Source organism: Vitis vinifera, chromosome 12, assembly GCF_030704535.1.
Source record: "Vitis vinifera cultivar Pinot Noir 40024 chromosome 12, ASM3070453v1".
In the NCBI taxonomy this organism is placed as follows: domain Eukaryota; kingdom Viridiplantae; phylum Streptophyta; class Magnoliopsida; order Vitales; family Vitaceae; genus Vitis; species Vitis vinifera.
Window position 1 is genome coordinate 22,330,331 of NC_081816.1, and position 17,018 is coordinate 22,347,348.

The window sequence follows — 17,018 nt, forward strand, 5'->3', positions numbered from 1 at the left end:
TCTCAAGGTAGCCTGGATTTAACAACTGAGAAATCTCGTTCAACTGAGATTTGGAACCTCGAATCCCCGAAGTATTTTCTTACAAAACTTACATCAATGAATAATTAGGAGTTTGCTGCTATGTTTTTCTGTTATTTGTTTCCATTAATCTGAACTGATTACTGATCAGTTTCGGATATCTAGGTGTTCTGATAGTTAGGTCCTAGAGTTGTGCTTGTTAGTTTCTACATTCTTGATAGTTGGTTACACGGTTAAGCTGCAGACTTAGCCTATTTATTTGTTTCCTTGTGATTTTTCATGGTAGTAAGTTATTAATCTTTAATTTTGTTATGCAAGTTAAATTCTTTGTTAGTTCGTCCTTGTTAGAGATACCTAGGATGCGTACTAGAGGTTTGTGGATGCATAAAAGTTTATGATCAATGGCTGACTTGGTGTGATTTTATGTGATTGATAACGGAGGAGAATCTACCAAATGAATATTGGGTTTTAAATGCCTTAAATATTTGAACTTTTTATCAGATTACTTGTTAGAAAATTGATGAAGGATGAATTTCAAGTTTTAAAATATGATTCCAGACTTAGATGGCCTATGGCCTATATTAGTGATCCAATCTTAGAAGATAAAAAATTCTTTAATCAATACTTGTTATCCCTTAGTCCTTAGTCGGAAACTAGATTCGTGAAAATCTCCACAATTAATTATCATAGTTTTCTCATTTTATCAATCAAATCATAATTTTAATCTAATCACTTTTTCATAAAAGTCACTACTTGATTTGGTTTAGGCAAAACTAGTTAAATTTTCTGATTCCTTGAGAACGATAACCTGAAATACTATAAAGTCGTGGTAACTCTATCTTTGGTTTTTCTTGATCAGGGTTATCACGTATTTAGGCTTTAGCATTTTATTTACAATTGAGATTTTCGGTCAGCTTTCTTACCGCATTTGAAAGGTTTTTTAGGAGACCATCCGTTAGGCTCAATGTGCATTTGTTGAGAGTAGGCAAATCCTAGATGCGATATTGGTTGCTAATAAAGTGGTTGATGAGAGAATATATGCTGGAAAATTTGGAGTTGTCTTCAAGATAGACTTTGAAAAGGCATATGATCATGTGAACTAGGATTTCTTGGATCATGCTTTAAAGAGGAAAGGTTTTTAGTCTAAGGTGGAGGATGTTGATTAGGGGTTGCTTATCTTCAACCTCTTTTATTGTCATAGTGAATAGTTATGCCAAAGGTTGGGTTAAAGCATTTAGAGTTTTAAGCCAAGTTGGCCCTCTCTACCCTTCCCTTTTTACCATTACAATTGATATGTTGAGTAGAATGGTTGTAAGAGTATAGGATTGCAATTTAGTGGAAGGCTTTGTGATAGGGAAGAAGCAGACATGGGTGTCTCGTCTCCAGTTTGGATGATACTATTTTTTTCTTTAAAGCAAATTGTGAGGAGTTGCTAAGTCTTAAGCTTATCCTATTGGTATTGGGACACATATCATGTATCAAGATTAATCTAGAGAAGAACACTGTAGTAGGCATTAATGAGAGAGAGGATGTTATTGTTGATCTAGCTTCTCTGATGGAATGTAGGTCTTTGATTGGTGCCTTACTTAGGTCTCCCTTTAAGGGGAAATCTTAGAGTCGATTCTTTTTAGGTTCCAGTGATAGATAGGATTTCTTATTGGCTAGATGGTTGGAAAAAAAACTTTGTCCTTGGGAGGTAGAATTACACTTGGGCAATCTTGTTTATCTCTTATCCACGCTTATTTCCATTAGATTTTTAAGATCCTTATTAAAGTGCCTTCTAGAATTAAGACATTGCAAAGATACTTTCTTTGGTTGGGGTTAGAGGAAAGGAAAAAAGATTACTTAGTTATGTCGGACCAAGTGTGCAAATCGAAATGGGATGAAGGATTTGGGTTAGAGAGAATCTCTTTGAGGAATAAAGCCCTTGTAAGAAAGTGGATGTGAAGGTTTCCTATAGGTAGGAACACTTTCTGGCATAGGGTCATCTTAAGAATTTATGGGATGCACTCTAATGATTGGGATGCCAATATTGGACTAAAATTCTTTTTTGGAGGATACTTGGTTAGGTGATTAACCTCTCAAGTATCAATTTCCAAATCTTTTCAGAGTTATATGGTCTAAAAATGTGTTTGTTTCCTTATCTAAAGACTGGTCCTTTATTGGTCTATCCTGGATTTTTAATTATTGTCGAAACCTTTCTGATCCAGAGACAGAGGATCTTTCTAGCCTCCTCTTCTCCTTGCATCATGTGAGCATTTTAACCTCCTTTATGGATGAAAGGGTGTAGTCTTTGATTCCCTCATATCTTTTCTGTGTGCTCTTTCTTTAAATCTCTCTCAGTTTTGCCTACCTTTCTTGTCTTAACCCCTTTTTTCCTACTAAGTTAATCTTGAACTCAAAAGCTCCACTAAAAGTAAAGGCCTTTGCTTGATTTGTGGTCAATTAACACCAATTACTTGCTTTAGTTGAGGAGGCCCTACAAAGCTCTTAGCCTAAACTAATGCATAATGCGTTTGAAGAGTAGTGAATTAACTGATCATCTTTTTCTCTATTGTCCCACAACATTACAAGTTTGGCATAAATTGTTCAACATCGCTAGTCTCAAATGGATTCCTCCTAGAGGCATAGTGGAGATGTCGAGAATCTCCTTTAAAGGCTTTGGCAACCTACCTAGAGGAAAGATTCTTTAATAGGTGATTGTATTATCCTTGGTTTGGTTGGAGAGGAATGCAAGGTTATTTGAGCATAAATAGAGATCAATGGACATTTGGGATATGATTTACTTTCTCTATATCTTTGGGCCTTAGTCACCGAGCCTTGAGTGCTTGCTATTCAAACAGGTCGAAAAGGAGAGAAATGATGGACTGGTTACCCCTTCCAATGGGTTTGGCAAAGTTAAACTTGACGGATGTTCCTTTGGTAATCTTGGATGGTTGGGTATAGAAGGAGTGATTAGAGATTATTCAAGTATAGTGTTGAGAGCTTACTCTAAGCATGTAGAAAAGGGCTTGCTTCCATGGAAATATAGAAAAAGAGGTCTTTGTGGATGTACCTCATGGTTTTGAGGGATAGTTCAATAGTGGAAAAGTGTGCAAGCTAAAAAAATAATTGTAAGGGTTGAAATAATCTTCGCGGGTGTGGTTTGAAAGATTTGCTCAATCTCTTGTCAAATTTGAATTGTGGCAAAGTTAGGCAGGCAATGCATTGTTCATCAGATAATCATATAAAATAGGATGATTATTCTTATTGTCTACATTGACGACAGCATAGTCACAAGAGATTATTTAGAGGATATATAGAAACTGAAAGAGAAATTGGCTAAGGAATTTGAGAGAACAAATTTGGGAAATCTCATTTATTTTCTCATCTTTGAAGTAGCAAGATCAAAGCAGGGAATCTATGTATCTCAAAGGAAGTGTATTCTTGATTTATTAGTGAAACTACAATGTAAGGATGTAAACCTATAAAAACCCTATAGATCATAATTGTAAGTTAGGAGCAACAATGAAAGGAGTACCAGTTGTTACGGGAAGATATCAATGACTTATTAGAAAGTTAATTTATTTTTCTCACACAAGGTCGGGCATTACATAGCCATAAGCATGGTATGTCAATTTATGCATACTCTTTCAAAAGACAACATGGAGGCCATAATGAGGATCTTAAGATATCTAAAGACATGGGCGAAGGGTTGTTATTCTTCACAAACAATCACATGTGTGTAGAGGCTTATGTTAATGTTGACTAGAGATAATCAATGACTAACAAAAGGTCCACTTCTAGATACTGCACCTTTGTGGGAGGCAATATAGTGACTTGGAGGAGTAAAAAGCCACTTGTAGTTGCCAGGTCAAGTGTTGAGTCTGAATTTCAAGCTATGACCTTAGGTACTTGTGAACTCATGTGGATCAAAACTTCACTAAAGGAATTGCAGGTAGAGATTGAAAGACCTATGAGGCTATATTGTGACAACTAAGTGACAATAAACTTTGCTCATAATTCTATTTAACACGACAAGACAAAACATATTGAAATAGACAAATATTTTATCAAAGAGAAGACTGATTTGCACTCTTTTCATCACATTTAAGCTACATCTAGTTGACATTTTCACAAAACGAGTTTCCTATCCAAGTTTCAATTCAACAGCAAGTTAGGTATGGAAACATTTTCGAACTAGCTTGAGGGAGAGTGTTGTAAATTGGTAGAATTCCCTAAGTTTAGGAATTTGTTTGTATTATAATTGGCTGATTTTGCTTTTTTGGTAAGTTCTAACTAGTAGAATTACTTCTAAGGAGAGAGGGTGAGGGGGCTCGTTTTTTGTGCCTTACCTCTTTCTTCTACAGATCTGTTCTCTAGTGTCAATTGTATACTTTGCGTGTATTTTGTTGCACCCTTATATATATATATATATATATATAACAAAGGCGCAACAAAGTACACACAAAGTATACAATTGACACTGAAGAATAGACAAGTAGAAGAAAGAGATAAGGCACAAAAAATATCTTCTTGTTTCCTTTCAAAAAAAAAGAAAAAAAGAAGAAGAAAGAAAACAAGATAGCTAGTGGAATTAGTCAACTATTATATATGCTAGGACAATTGTATAAGGACTGAATTGTAGGAGTTATTGTATATGGTAGGACAATCATATAAGGGCTTAATTATGAGATTAATTTAGGGTCAGAATAGGAGTAATTCAAATTTTTAAGGTAAAAATCAGCTAATCCTCTTATATAAATGTTGTTGAAATTTGGCATTCAAAGTTAGGATTTTAATTTAGGAAAGTATTTTAGGAATAAAAAAGGAGAGATCATTTAGGATATTTCCTTAGGATTCAGTTTCCTAATTTTAGGAGAGAATCAAGCTAGATTGATATTTTCTTATTCAATCTTTTGTGTATATATATGTGTATGGTGTGTACCGAATATTATCAATAAAGGAATTCAGAAATTCTTTATGGTATCAGAGCCAGTTTTCTGAAACCCTAATCCCTTCTGGCCGCCTCTTATTCAGGCCATCATTCATTCCGGCCAAGTCTCTCTGGCCATCTCTCTCTCTGGCCATCTCTCATTCCGGCCATCAGTCCCTGTTCTCAGAGCCAAGGGAGAAAACCTAATTCTTTCCAGTTTCCCCATGTCATCAATTCCGGGAAACGACTTTCTGGTCGGTCGAATCGTCGTCAGAAAACATTCACCGCTGGCGACTTTTCCGTCGAACTTTTCTGGCAAACTTTTCCGGTGACGTCTTTTTCCCACACCGCAAGGAGCGCCTGGAAGAGATCTCCAATTTTTCCCAAAGCACCGGAGCCAAAAAACCACCCACGCGCCGTTCACGCGCGTTTTTCCGGCCAGTGACTACATCTCACGTGCCGGCGCATGAGCCACTTTCCGACGACGCGCTTCCTCTTCCAGCCTTGCCTGACGCCGACTAGCCACCCTTCACACCTGTTTCTGCCATCCGAGCCCTGCACGTGCCTCTTTTGGGTTCTTTTGCCTCTGCGGGCCCTCCGAACAGTGTTTCTCGGACTATTTTTTTCTCAACCCCAATCCCTGCACGTGCCTTGGGAAGTGTTCTTCTACCTTTCCGGTGGTGCCACGATTATTTTTCTTTTCCATTAGGTCGGTATCTCTGGTTTTCTCTCTTCCCAATTTCTAGCAACCATATTCAACTGTCTTCCTCACCTCCATGACAAAATACGGAATGACATCATCACAAGTATCCAGCGTCACGACACCAGAATCAGGGGGCAGGTCTGAAATTCCAAACCTTGGTGGCAGTGATTCCTCTCCTATTCTCATCACAGGACACAAATTAAATGGCCATAACTATTTACAGTGGTCACAATCTGTGTTGCTGTTCATTTGCGGTAAAGGAAAGGATGAGTACCTCACTGGAGAAGTAGCCATGCCAGAAACTACAGAACCGGGTTTCAGGAAGTGGAAGATTGAAAACAGCATGATCATGTCATGGCTTATCAATTCCATGAACAATGACATAGGTGAAAATTTCTTGCTGTTTGGGACTGCAAATGACATATGGGATGCAGCCAAAGAAACTTACTCAAGTTCTGAAAATACTTCAGAACTTTTTCAGGTTGAATCAGCCCTATATGACTTCCGCCAAGGAGAGCAGTCAGTTACTCAGTATTACAACACACTCACAAGGTATTGGCAGCAACTTGACTTATTCGAGACTCACTCATGGAAATGTTCGGATGATGCAGCAACATACAGGCAAATTGTGGAACAAAAGAGACTGTTCAAGTTCTTCCTAGGACTAAACAGGGAATTGGATGATGTTAGAGGCCGAATCATGGGCATTAAACCCCTGCCAAGTCTCAGGGAGGCTTTTTCAAAGGTTAGGCGTGAAGAAAGTAGAAAGAAAGTGATGATGGGATCCAAAGAGCAACCTGCCCCAACATTGGATGCCTCTGCCCTTGCTGCTCGGTCATTTAATAGTAGTGGTGGAGATCGTCAGAAACGGGATAGGCCTTGGTGTGATTATTGTAAGAAACTAGGCCATTATAAGGAAGCTTGCTGGAAGCTTCATGGGAAACCGGCTGATTGGAAACCAAAGCCACGGTTTAACAGAGATGGTAGAGCACACGTGGTTGCCAACTTTGAGAGCACATCTGTTCCCGAGCCGAGTCCATTCAACAAAGAGCAGATGGAGATGCTACAGAAACTATTAAGCCAAGTTGGCAGTGGCAGTACTACCGGGATAGCCTTCACTGCTAATCGAGGAGGAATGAAGCCGTGGATAGTGGACACAGGTGCTTCTGATCACATGACAGGAGATGCTGCCATTCTTCAAAATTACAAGCCAAGTAATGGTCATTCATCCGTCCATATTGCTGATGGTTCAAAGTCAAAAATTGCTGGGACAGGTTCCATAAAACTTACTAAAGACTTGTATCTTGACTCTGTTCTCCATGTTCCAAACTTGGATTGTAATCTTTTGTCCATTAGCAAATTGGCCCGTGATCTCCAATGTGTTACTAAATTTTATCCAAACTCGTGTGTTTTTCAGGACTTGAAATCGGGGAAGATGATTGGCAGTGCTGAACTGTGTTCCGGACTCTACCTCCTCACATGTGGCCAATTCTCAAACCAAGTCTCTCAAGCAAGTTGCGTACAGTCTCAGAGTATGTTAGAGTCTTTTAATTCTGTGTCAAATTCTAAGGTCAATAAAGATAGTGAGAATATAATGTTACACTATCGCCTTGGTCATCCTAGCTTTGTTTACCTTGCCAAATTGTTTCCCAAATTATTTATCAATAAAAATCCAGCATCTTATCACTGTGAAATTTGTCAGTTTGCAAAGCATACTCGTACAGTATATCCTCAAATCCCATACAAACCTTCGACTGTTTTCTCTTTAGTACATAGTGATGTGTGGGGTTCCTCACGGATAAAAAATATTTCTGGCACTCGATGGTTTGTGACATTCGTTGATGATCATACATGGGTAACATGGGTTTTCCTTATGAAAGAAAAGTCAGAGGTCGGGCACATTTTTCAAACCTTCAATCTTATGGTTCAAAATCAATTCAATTCAAAAATTCAAGTCCTCAAGTCAGATAATGCAAAGGAATACTTTACTAGTAGTCTCAGTACTTATCTTCAAAATCACGACATTATCCACATAAGTTCTTGCGTTGACACCCTACAACAAAATGGGGTGGCTGAACGCAAAAATAGACATCTCTTGGAGGTTGCCCGGTGCCTTATGTTTTCCTCTAATGTTCCAAACTATTTCTGGGGGGAAGCCATTCTCACAGCTACCTATTTGATTAACCGTATGCCATCCAGAGTGCTTACCTTTCAATCCCCACGTCAACTTCTCTTAAAAAAATTCCCTCACACCCATGCAACCTCTTCTGATTTACCACTCAAAGTATTTGGTTGCACGACATTCGTTCATGTGTATCCTCAAAATCGTAGCAAATTTGCTCCTCGAGCCAATAAGTGCATTTTCTAGGGTATTCTCCAACCAAAAAAGGGTACAAATGCTATTCTCCAACCAACAAAAAATTTTACACCACCATGGACGTCTCTTTCTTTGAACATGTCTTCTTCTATTCCAAATCTCATGTTCAGGGGGAGAGCATGAATGAACATCAAGTTTGGGAGTCTCTTCTTGAGGTTGTACCTTTTTCTCACTCAGAGTCACCTGAGTTGTCCACACCCATGCTGTCATCAGTCCAGCCAGCCCAGTCCACAAATGTTCCTTCTCCCGTGACCATCCAGTCTCCCATGCCTATTCAACCTATAGCCCCACAACTTGCTAATAAGAACTTACAAGTTTACATCAGGAGGAGGAAAAGACAGGAATTAGAGCACGGATCACAGCCAACATGTGGCCAATATATTGACTCCATTTCAAGTCTACCTGAAGAGAACATAGGTGAGGATAGGGCTGGAGAGGTGTTAATTCCCAGCATTGATGATTCTACTCTGCCGATTGCATTGAGGAAGGGTGTTAGGAGATGTACAGATCATCCAATTGGGAATTATGTTACGAATGAAGGGCTATCACCATCTTACAGAGCATTTGCTACTTCTCTTGATGATACTCAGGTTCTCAACACAATACAAGAGGCATTCAAAATTTCAGAATGGAAGAAGGCAGTACAAGATGAGATTGATGCACTTGAGAAGAATGGGACATGGACTATCACAGATTTGCCGGTTGGGAAGAGGTCCGTGGGGTGCAAGTGGATTTTCACCATAAAATACAAAGCAGATGGATCAATCGAGAGATTCAAGGCTCGTTTGGTAGCTTGAGGGTTTACACAATCCTATGGGATAGACTATCAGGAGACTTTTGCTCCTGTTGCAAAACTGAACACTATCAGGATTCTTCTCTCATTGGCTGTCAATCAAGATTGGTGCTTGCAACAACTGGACATAAAAAATGCGTTTCTAAATGGTGACCTAGAAGAGGAAGTCTACATGGAAATACCACCTGGTTTCGAAGGAAGTATGGCAAAGAATCAGGTTTGCAAACTCCAAAAATCCTTGTATGGCCTTAAACAATCTCCCCGAGCCTGGTTTGATAGATTCACAAAGGCAGTCTTGAAGCTGGGCTACAAACAAGGTCAGGCTGATCATACTCTATTTGTCAAGAAGTCTCATGCCGGGAAAATGACCATATTTATAGTCTATGTCGATGATATTATTCTATCTGGGAATGATATGGAGGAATTACAGAATTTGAAGAAGTATTTGTCAGAAGAGTTTGAAGTTAAAGACCTTGGAAATTTGAAATATTTCCTTGGTATGGAAGTGGCTAGATCAAGGAAGGGAATTATAGTCTCTCAAAGAAAATACATACTCGATCTTCTTAAGGAGACCGGTATGTTTGGATGCAAACCAATTGATACTCCTATGGATAGTCAGAAGAAACTTGGTATCGAGAAAGAGAGTACATCGGTAGACAGGGGGAGATATCAGCGACTCGTTGGGCGCTTGATTTATCTCTCACACACTCGGCCAGATATTGGCTTTGCAGTGAGTGTTGTAAGTCAATTCATGCACAGCCCCACTGAGGAACACATGGAAGCAGTCTACAGGATTCTTAGATATTTAAAAATGACACCAGGGAAAGGTCTATTCTTCAGAAAGACAGAGAATCATGACACTAAAGTATACTCAGATGCGGATTGGGCAGGAAACATCATAGACAGACGGTCCACTTTTGGATACTGTTCTTTTGTCTGGGGAAATCTTGTTACCTGGAGGAGTAAGAAGCAATCAGTTGTAGCCAGAAGTAGTGCAGAAGCTGAGTACAAAGCTCTAGCACAGGGAATCTGTGAAGGGATTTGGATAAAATGGGTTCTTAGTGAATTGGGATAACCGAGTTCATCTCCGATTCTGATGATGTGTGATAATTAGGCAGCTATAAGCATAGCAAAGAACCCCGTGCATCATGACAGGACCAAACACGTTGAGATTGACAGACACTTCATCACAGAAAAGGTGACTAGTGAGACGGTTAAATTGAACTACGTTCCTACCAAGCACCAAACCGCAGACATCCTCACAAAAGCTTTACCTAGGCCTTACTTCGAAGACTTAACTTGCAAGCTGGGATTATATGATATATATTCTCCAGCTTGAGGGGGAGTGTTGAAATTTGTCATTCAAAGTTAGGATTTTAATTTAGGAAAGTATTTTAGGAATAAAAAAGGAGAGATCATTTAGGATATTTCCTTAGGATTCAGTTTCCTAATTTTAGGAGAGAATCAAGCTAGATTGATATTTTCTTATTTAGTCTTTTGTGTATATATATGTGTATGGTGTGTACCGAATATTATCAATAAAGGAATTCAGAAATTCTTCAAATGTGTATTATGTTTCCATTAAAACTAGAATTGGTTTTATCCAACAAAATCCTCCCAAATTGAGTCTTACCCATCCCAAAATGGAAGAAAGGAGACCGGATAATTTGATTTTATTCCTTTAGTTATTTGTGTATAAATTGAAGTTTTGTAAATATAATTTGAAGGATTGTTTTGTAAATTTACATTAATCCCTACATAGTTCCTGAGATAAGCAAACACTAAAGTGGGAATGAAAGTTAATGGGAATTTCAAATCCCTAACCGTAAACAAACGTTGAAATGGTTCCTATCCATTCCATTCCAGGTACCTATTTTTGGAAAGAAGATTACCATTCCCAGATTAGATGTTGATGGACCAAACATGCCTTTAAGACCTTGTTCTTTCAGCCATTTACAATACTTTATAGGCCACATGACTCTCACATACTACTGAATAACACTAGGATTCTAATAACACTCTGTAGAACTACCATAAGATGTAAGATATTAAGGCAAGCAGAAAAAGGAAATAAATTAGAAGCTGCAAATGCCATGTTAACAAGTGCCCAGCTAAGCTGGCTATTGGGCCTTTTTGGTCTTGGTAAGCCTCTTGAATGCTCTGGATAAAGATAAAGGATCGCCTGATGAAAATACCTTTTTTTTTTATATATATAAAAATGAGAAATGTAAACAATTGATACTTAAGTAGTCTTGCTATTTATTTTTCCAAAGAGGAGGCTTGGCTAAAGTGGCAAGTTTATGGTAGGGATGGGAGAGCTTCCAAGTTCAATTCCATATAACAGCAAAACAAAAAAAAAAAAAAAAAAAAAAAAAAAAAAAAAGAGAAGGGAAAAAGTACAAACAAATATAGTAGATAGTAGACAGTGACATTACAACAAAGAATGCAAAGCATATTTGGACTCTTTGTTGATTTTTTCTACCAATCATTATTGATTTTTCTTTTCTATGTGTATATGTCCCAGGTTATTATAGCCACAAACATAGCAGAAACCAGCATAACGATAGATGATGTGGTGTATGTGATTGATTGTGGAAAGCATAAGGAAAATCGTTATAATCCACAGAAGGTTCGTTCTTTTCTATATTAATGATCATGGCATTAAGAATGGCTCCTTTAACAAATCATACTCTCGTATAATTGTAGATGTAAACAGTTAGCTTTGTATTTTATGTGCATGAGCTAGTCCAAGAGAACTATGTCACTTATTGAGTTTCACCTCATGTTTGACTACATGATCCAAATTCTCTTATTCTGCCTGTTTTTGCTGGTCACTACTTTCTTATCTATTAAAAGAACATAATTTTCTTTAATACCATATATTGTATGTTTGATACACCAGAAGTTTTAGTTAGTTTATTAATTTGTATCTGCTATGTAACAGTATTTTTCTTTGTTATTTTGGGAACTCCTCTTTTTAAAAGCAGTCATGTAGTTACATTTGCGAACCTGGACAGCTTGTGGAAAGTTCTGCTGATCCACTTCAGAGTTAAATGATGTGGGCGCTACTTTTCTTGACTGGGTGGATTTGTTTCACTTGATAAATTGCTGAATGAATTTTTCATATATTTCAATGGTATTTATATAGGGTACACAAGGTTGTTTTAGGATAGCCTACTATATAGAATAGTGGACAGTTGTATAAATCACAACTATATAATCAATCACAGCTCTAAGTTACATAAATTACAGTTGTAAATCACAGTTGTGAATATATGCTAACTCTCCCCCTCAAGCTGGTGCATGGATATTGCACATGCCCAACTTGGATAATGATGCATAGAATGGACCACTAGTAACAACATGGGTCATCATATTCATCAGCTGATCTGCACTCTTGATGTAGGGAACCTTTATCATGCCAGAATCTAAGATATCCTTGATGTAATTTCTGTCAAGTTCAATATGCTTACTTTGATCGTGTTGTACTGGATTATTCGCAATCTCAATAGCTGTTGTGTTATCATAAAAGAGTACCATAGGTTTCTTAGGACCAAACCCAAGCTTGCTTAAGAGAATTCTTAGCTAAGTAAGCTCCGTAGTTGCATGATGGGGTGCTCAGCATTCAGCTTCTACACTGGACAATAAGACTACATTTTGTTTATTACGCCTCTAGGTGACCAAATTCCTCCTACAAATGACACATACCCTGAAGTAGACTTTTTATCCAATTTGGATTCGACAAAGTCAAAATCTGTGTAACCCTTAATATCTAGATGTCCATGTTTGGTGAACATAATACCTTTGCCTGGAGAGGACTTTGGATGGGTCATGATACGATTTACTGCACTCATGTGTCAATCACTCAAATTATGTAAGAATTGACTTACAACACTAATTGCATATGACAAGTTAGGTCTAGTGTGGGTCAAATAGATTTATCTCAATGATATACCTGTAGGTTTGTAATTGGATTTACTTTAGGAATGCCTTCCTCTATGGTGACTTAGAGGAAGTGTGCATTGAAGTTCCTTCAAGTCTTGAGACTGAGACAAACATTAACAAAGTCTGTAGACTAAAAAATTCACTATATGGTCTCGAGCAATCTTCTTGAGCTTGGTTTGATCGTTTTACCAAGGTTGTAAAGAGGTTTGGTTACTCTCAGTCTTAGTTTGACCACACTTTGTTTGTAAAACACAATTGAGGTAAGAACTGTCATTATCATCGTTTATGTGAATGACATAATCTTAATTAGAGACCATGAGGAAGAAATAGGCAAACTTAAGAGTTTTCTTGTCCATGAGTTCGAAATTAAAGACCTAGGGAATCTCAAATATTTTCTTAGGATGGAAATTGCTAGATAAAAAATGGGTATTACAATCTACCAATGTAAGTATATTCTAAACTTGCTAAAGGAGACTGGGATGCTTAGTTGTAAACCTCTAGACACACCTATGGACTGTACTATTAAACTAGGAACTGTCAAGATGCTTGGTTGTAAACCTCTAGACACACTACACTACTAAACTAAGAAATGTCAAAGGAAGTGTTCTGGTGGATAAAGGGAGATATCAAAGACTTGTGGGGAAACACATCTATCTCTCTCACACAAAACTAGACATTGCTTTTTCAATTAGCGTAGTTAGCCAATTCATGAATAATCTAACTAAGGAACATAGGAAAGTTGTGTATCGTATTATGAGATATCTTAAAATGACTTTGGATAAAGGACTCCATTTCAAAAGAACACAAAAGAGAAACATTGAGATTTTTTCAGTTGTAGACTGGGTTGATTCCATAATTGACCAAATATCAAACTTCAGATATAACACCTATGTATGGGAGAAACTGGTTAATTGGCAAAGCAAGAAACAGTCTATTGTAGCTTAAAGCAATGCCAAAGCATAATTTGGAGCTAAAACACATGGAATTTGTGAAGGAATGTGGTTAACGAGACTTCTAAACAAGTTGAGAACTCCAATAGAAGATTTTATAAAGATGTTTTGTGATAGTCAAGCTACCATAAGTATTGCTAAGAACCCTGTTCATCATGATCAAACAAAGTATGTGGAAATAGATTACCATTTTATCAAGGAGAAGATAGAAGAAGGGACAATTTTATTAGTATACACTCCAACAACTCTCTAGATAGCAGGCATTTTGACTAAGGCGCTTTCTAGAACCAACTTTGAAAATTTGAGATTCAAGTTGAAAATAATTAACATTTACAACCTTGATTGAGGGGGAGTGTGGAAATCCGGAATGTATAGCTATGTTAACAATTGTGTTAACAACTGTGTTACAACTGCAGCTGTCATAGTTGTGATATAGTTATATTTCCTATTCTAATTTTATTCACTAATTTTATGAGACTCTCTCTTGTAAAATCGAGAATTTGATTTCTTTTTTAAGGCAAATGACCTCAACCATTCATGTATAAATATTGGTACTATAATCATTTTTGAATATAGAGAAAAGAAGTTTTTTTTTTCTCCCTTAAATTTGTTCACCACGCTTGACACATTAGTGTTAAAAGCTTTATGTGAAGGAGACAACTTATGACATGATACATATTAGTAGTAGGATGCATAGTATATGAATGAATTAGTTTCCTAATAGCAATAGGAACATCAAGATCTTTATAATCATTTTCCTGACTAGATAAAGGAACATGAGGAACAACAAAAGAAAGATTAGGAGTGATTATATATTCCTAAGTACCTATGTTCGATTTTGACTCTTGGTAGAGATTAGATGATTGATTTTCCACCGCTTTTAGGTTTTTCTGTCTTGAGTAAAGATGTGACTTGGATTGTTGTTTAGCTAGCAATGGATCTCGCATTATCATTGATTTTTCATTGTTTGTACCTTAGATTTAGGACTCAAGCTAGGAGTCCTCAGTCTAGATGAGGTATGGACAAGAGGCAATGCCACAAGTTCCCAAAACTGATCATTTGTATTAAATTTCTCCCTTCAAAGAAAACATTTGGGAAAATAGGTTTTATTTTCAAAGAGGGTAAGATCCATTCTAACAAAAAATTTCCTAGTTATAAGATCATAATTGTTATACTTTTTTGGAGTTGGAGAATAACCTAGAAAGACACATTTTAAGGCTTTAGGATAAAGTATATTTCTATTGTGATTATGAACATAGATAAATGCCATACACCCAAACACTTTGCAAAGAAGAGATGTGAAGATTTTTGTGTAGCGATAGGTGTGTGAGAAACTTTTTGGAGGGGTTTTGACCTTAAGGACCCAAAGTAGGCATTTAGTTAATCAAGGAGGAAGTAGTGAGGATTGCTTAACCCTAGAAAGGTTTAGGAACCCTAATGGTAAACATTAGTGCTTTGGCAACATCTAAAAAATGCCTATTTTTTCTTTCCACAATCCCATTTTTTGAAGTGTGTGGGCCCAAGAAGACTAATGAATAGTCCCTTGCTTTAATAAAAAATTTCCAACAATAGAGTTAAAATATTTGTCCCATTGTCAATTTTAAGAGTTTGTATTTATGCTTAGAATTGGGTCTTAACCATGGCATGAAAATTTTTTAATGTTTTTTCAAATTTTGATTTTTCTTTTGGGAAATATACCGAACAAACATTTGTATGGTCCTCTATAAAGGTAATAAACCACTTAGTCCCTGTGATATTGGTCACATGAGGAGGTCCTTGTATGTCACCATGTATAAGCAAAAAAGGATTAGATTTCTTATAAGACTCTGATGGAAAGAATGCATGATGATGCTTAGACAACTAGCAAATTTCACATTGAAACAATAAAAAGGTTTTTATTGTTGAACAATAACGCAAACAAAGCTTTTAAATATGGAAAACTATGATAGCCTAGCCAATGGTGCCTGTTGAAAGAGAGAGAAAAAACCTTAATTCTCATTCATATTGTTAACTTCTTACAATAGAGAAATATATATACAAGGCTAGGTTGAACTAACTACCATATATGTGACCTATATTAAGAAAGGAAAGAAAGATTGTACACTATAAATACATTATATTCAACACTCCCCCTCAAGTTGGAGCATATATGTCATATGCACCAAGCTTGTTACAAATGTATTTAATCCTAGGACCTCTGAGAGATTTAGTGAAGATGTCTGCTAGTTGATCATTTGAATTAACAAAACTTGTAGCAACACACCCTGATGTGATCTTCTCTCTAATGAAGTGACAGTCAACTTCAATATGCTTGGTCCTTTCATGAAAGACTGGATTGGATGCAATATGTAATGCGACCTGATTGTCACAGACTAGCTTTATCTGTTCATCTTTTCTAAATCTCAATTCCTGAAGGAGTTGCCTCAACCATATGAGTTCACATGTTGTCAAAGCCATAGCTCGATACTCAGTTTCAGTGCTTGATTTGACCACTACATCTTGTTTCTTACTCTTCCAAGATATTAAGTTACCTCCAATAAAAACACAATACCTTGAGGTGGAACGCCTATCTGAGGGTGAACCAGCCCAGTCTGCATCTATGTAACCAACAATTTGGGTATGACCCTTGTCTTCATACAACATACCTTGGCCTGGTGTTCCTTTAATATATCAAAGAATGTGGATCACAACATCCCAATGGTTGTCACATGGTGACTGTAGAAATTGACTAACCACACTTATAGGAAAAGAGATGTCTGGCCGAGTGATGGTAAGGTAGTTCAGTTTGCCTACAAGTCGTCGATATCTCCCAAGATCTCTTAGAGACTCCCCCTGTCCTGGTACAAGTTTGACATTTGGATCCATAGGAGTGTCAACAGGTTTACATTCTAACATACGTGTTTCTTCCAAGATGTCTAAGACATACTTCCTTTGTGACATAACCACACCTAAACTGGATTGAGCTATTTCAAGTCCCAGAAAGTAATTAAGTTTGCCCAAGTCTTTGGTTTGAAAGTGGTTGAAAAGGTGTTGCTTTAGTCTTTGGATACCCTCCTGATCACTGCCTGTAATGACAATGTCATCCACATAAACTACCAAATAGATGCATTGGCTCGAAGAGTTATGATGATAGAAAACTGAATGATCTGCTTCACTCCCAAGCATTCCAAACTCTTGAACTACTGAATTGAAACGCCCAAACCATGCCCGAGGAGACTGTTTTAAGCCATATAGAGAGCGGCGTAACTTGCACACTAAACCAGACTCCCCCTGAACAACAAAACTAGGTGGTTGCTCCATATACACTTCCTCGAGAA

General features: G+C 37.3%; 1 protein-coding gene across 2 annotated transcripts in view; it reads left to right on the plus strand.

The window, feature by feature from the left end:
- The window catches only part of LOC100247318 (DExH-box ATP-dependent RNA helicase DExH7, chloroplastic), a 126,124-nt gene that overhangs the window by 58,193 nt on the left and 50,913 nt on the right, over positions 1-17,018 (plus strand). For both annotated transcript variants that reach the window (XM_010659699.3, XM_002263853.4), the window contains exon 21: positions 11,331-11,435. In XM_010659699.3, the coding sequence (XP_010658001.1) occupies positions 11,331-11,435 (105 nt within the window). The remainder of the gene's footprint in view (positions 1-11,330; positions 11,436-17,018) is intronic.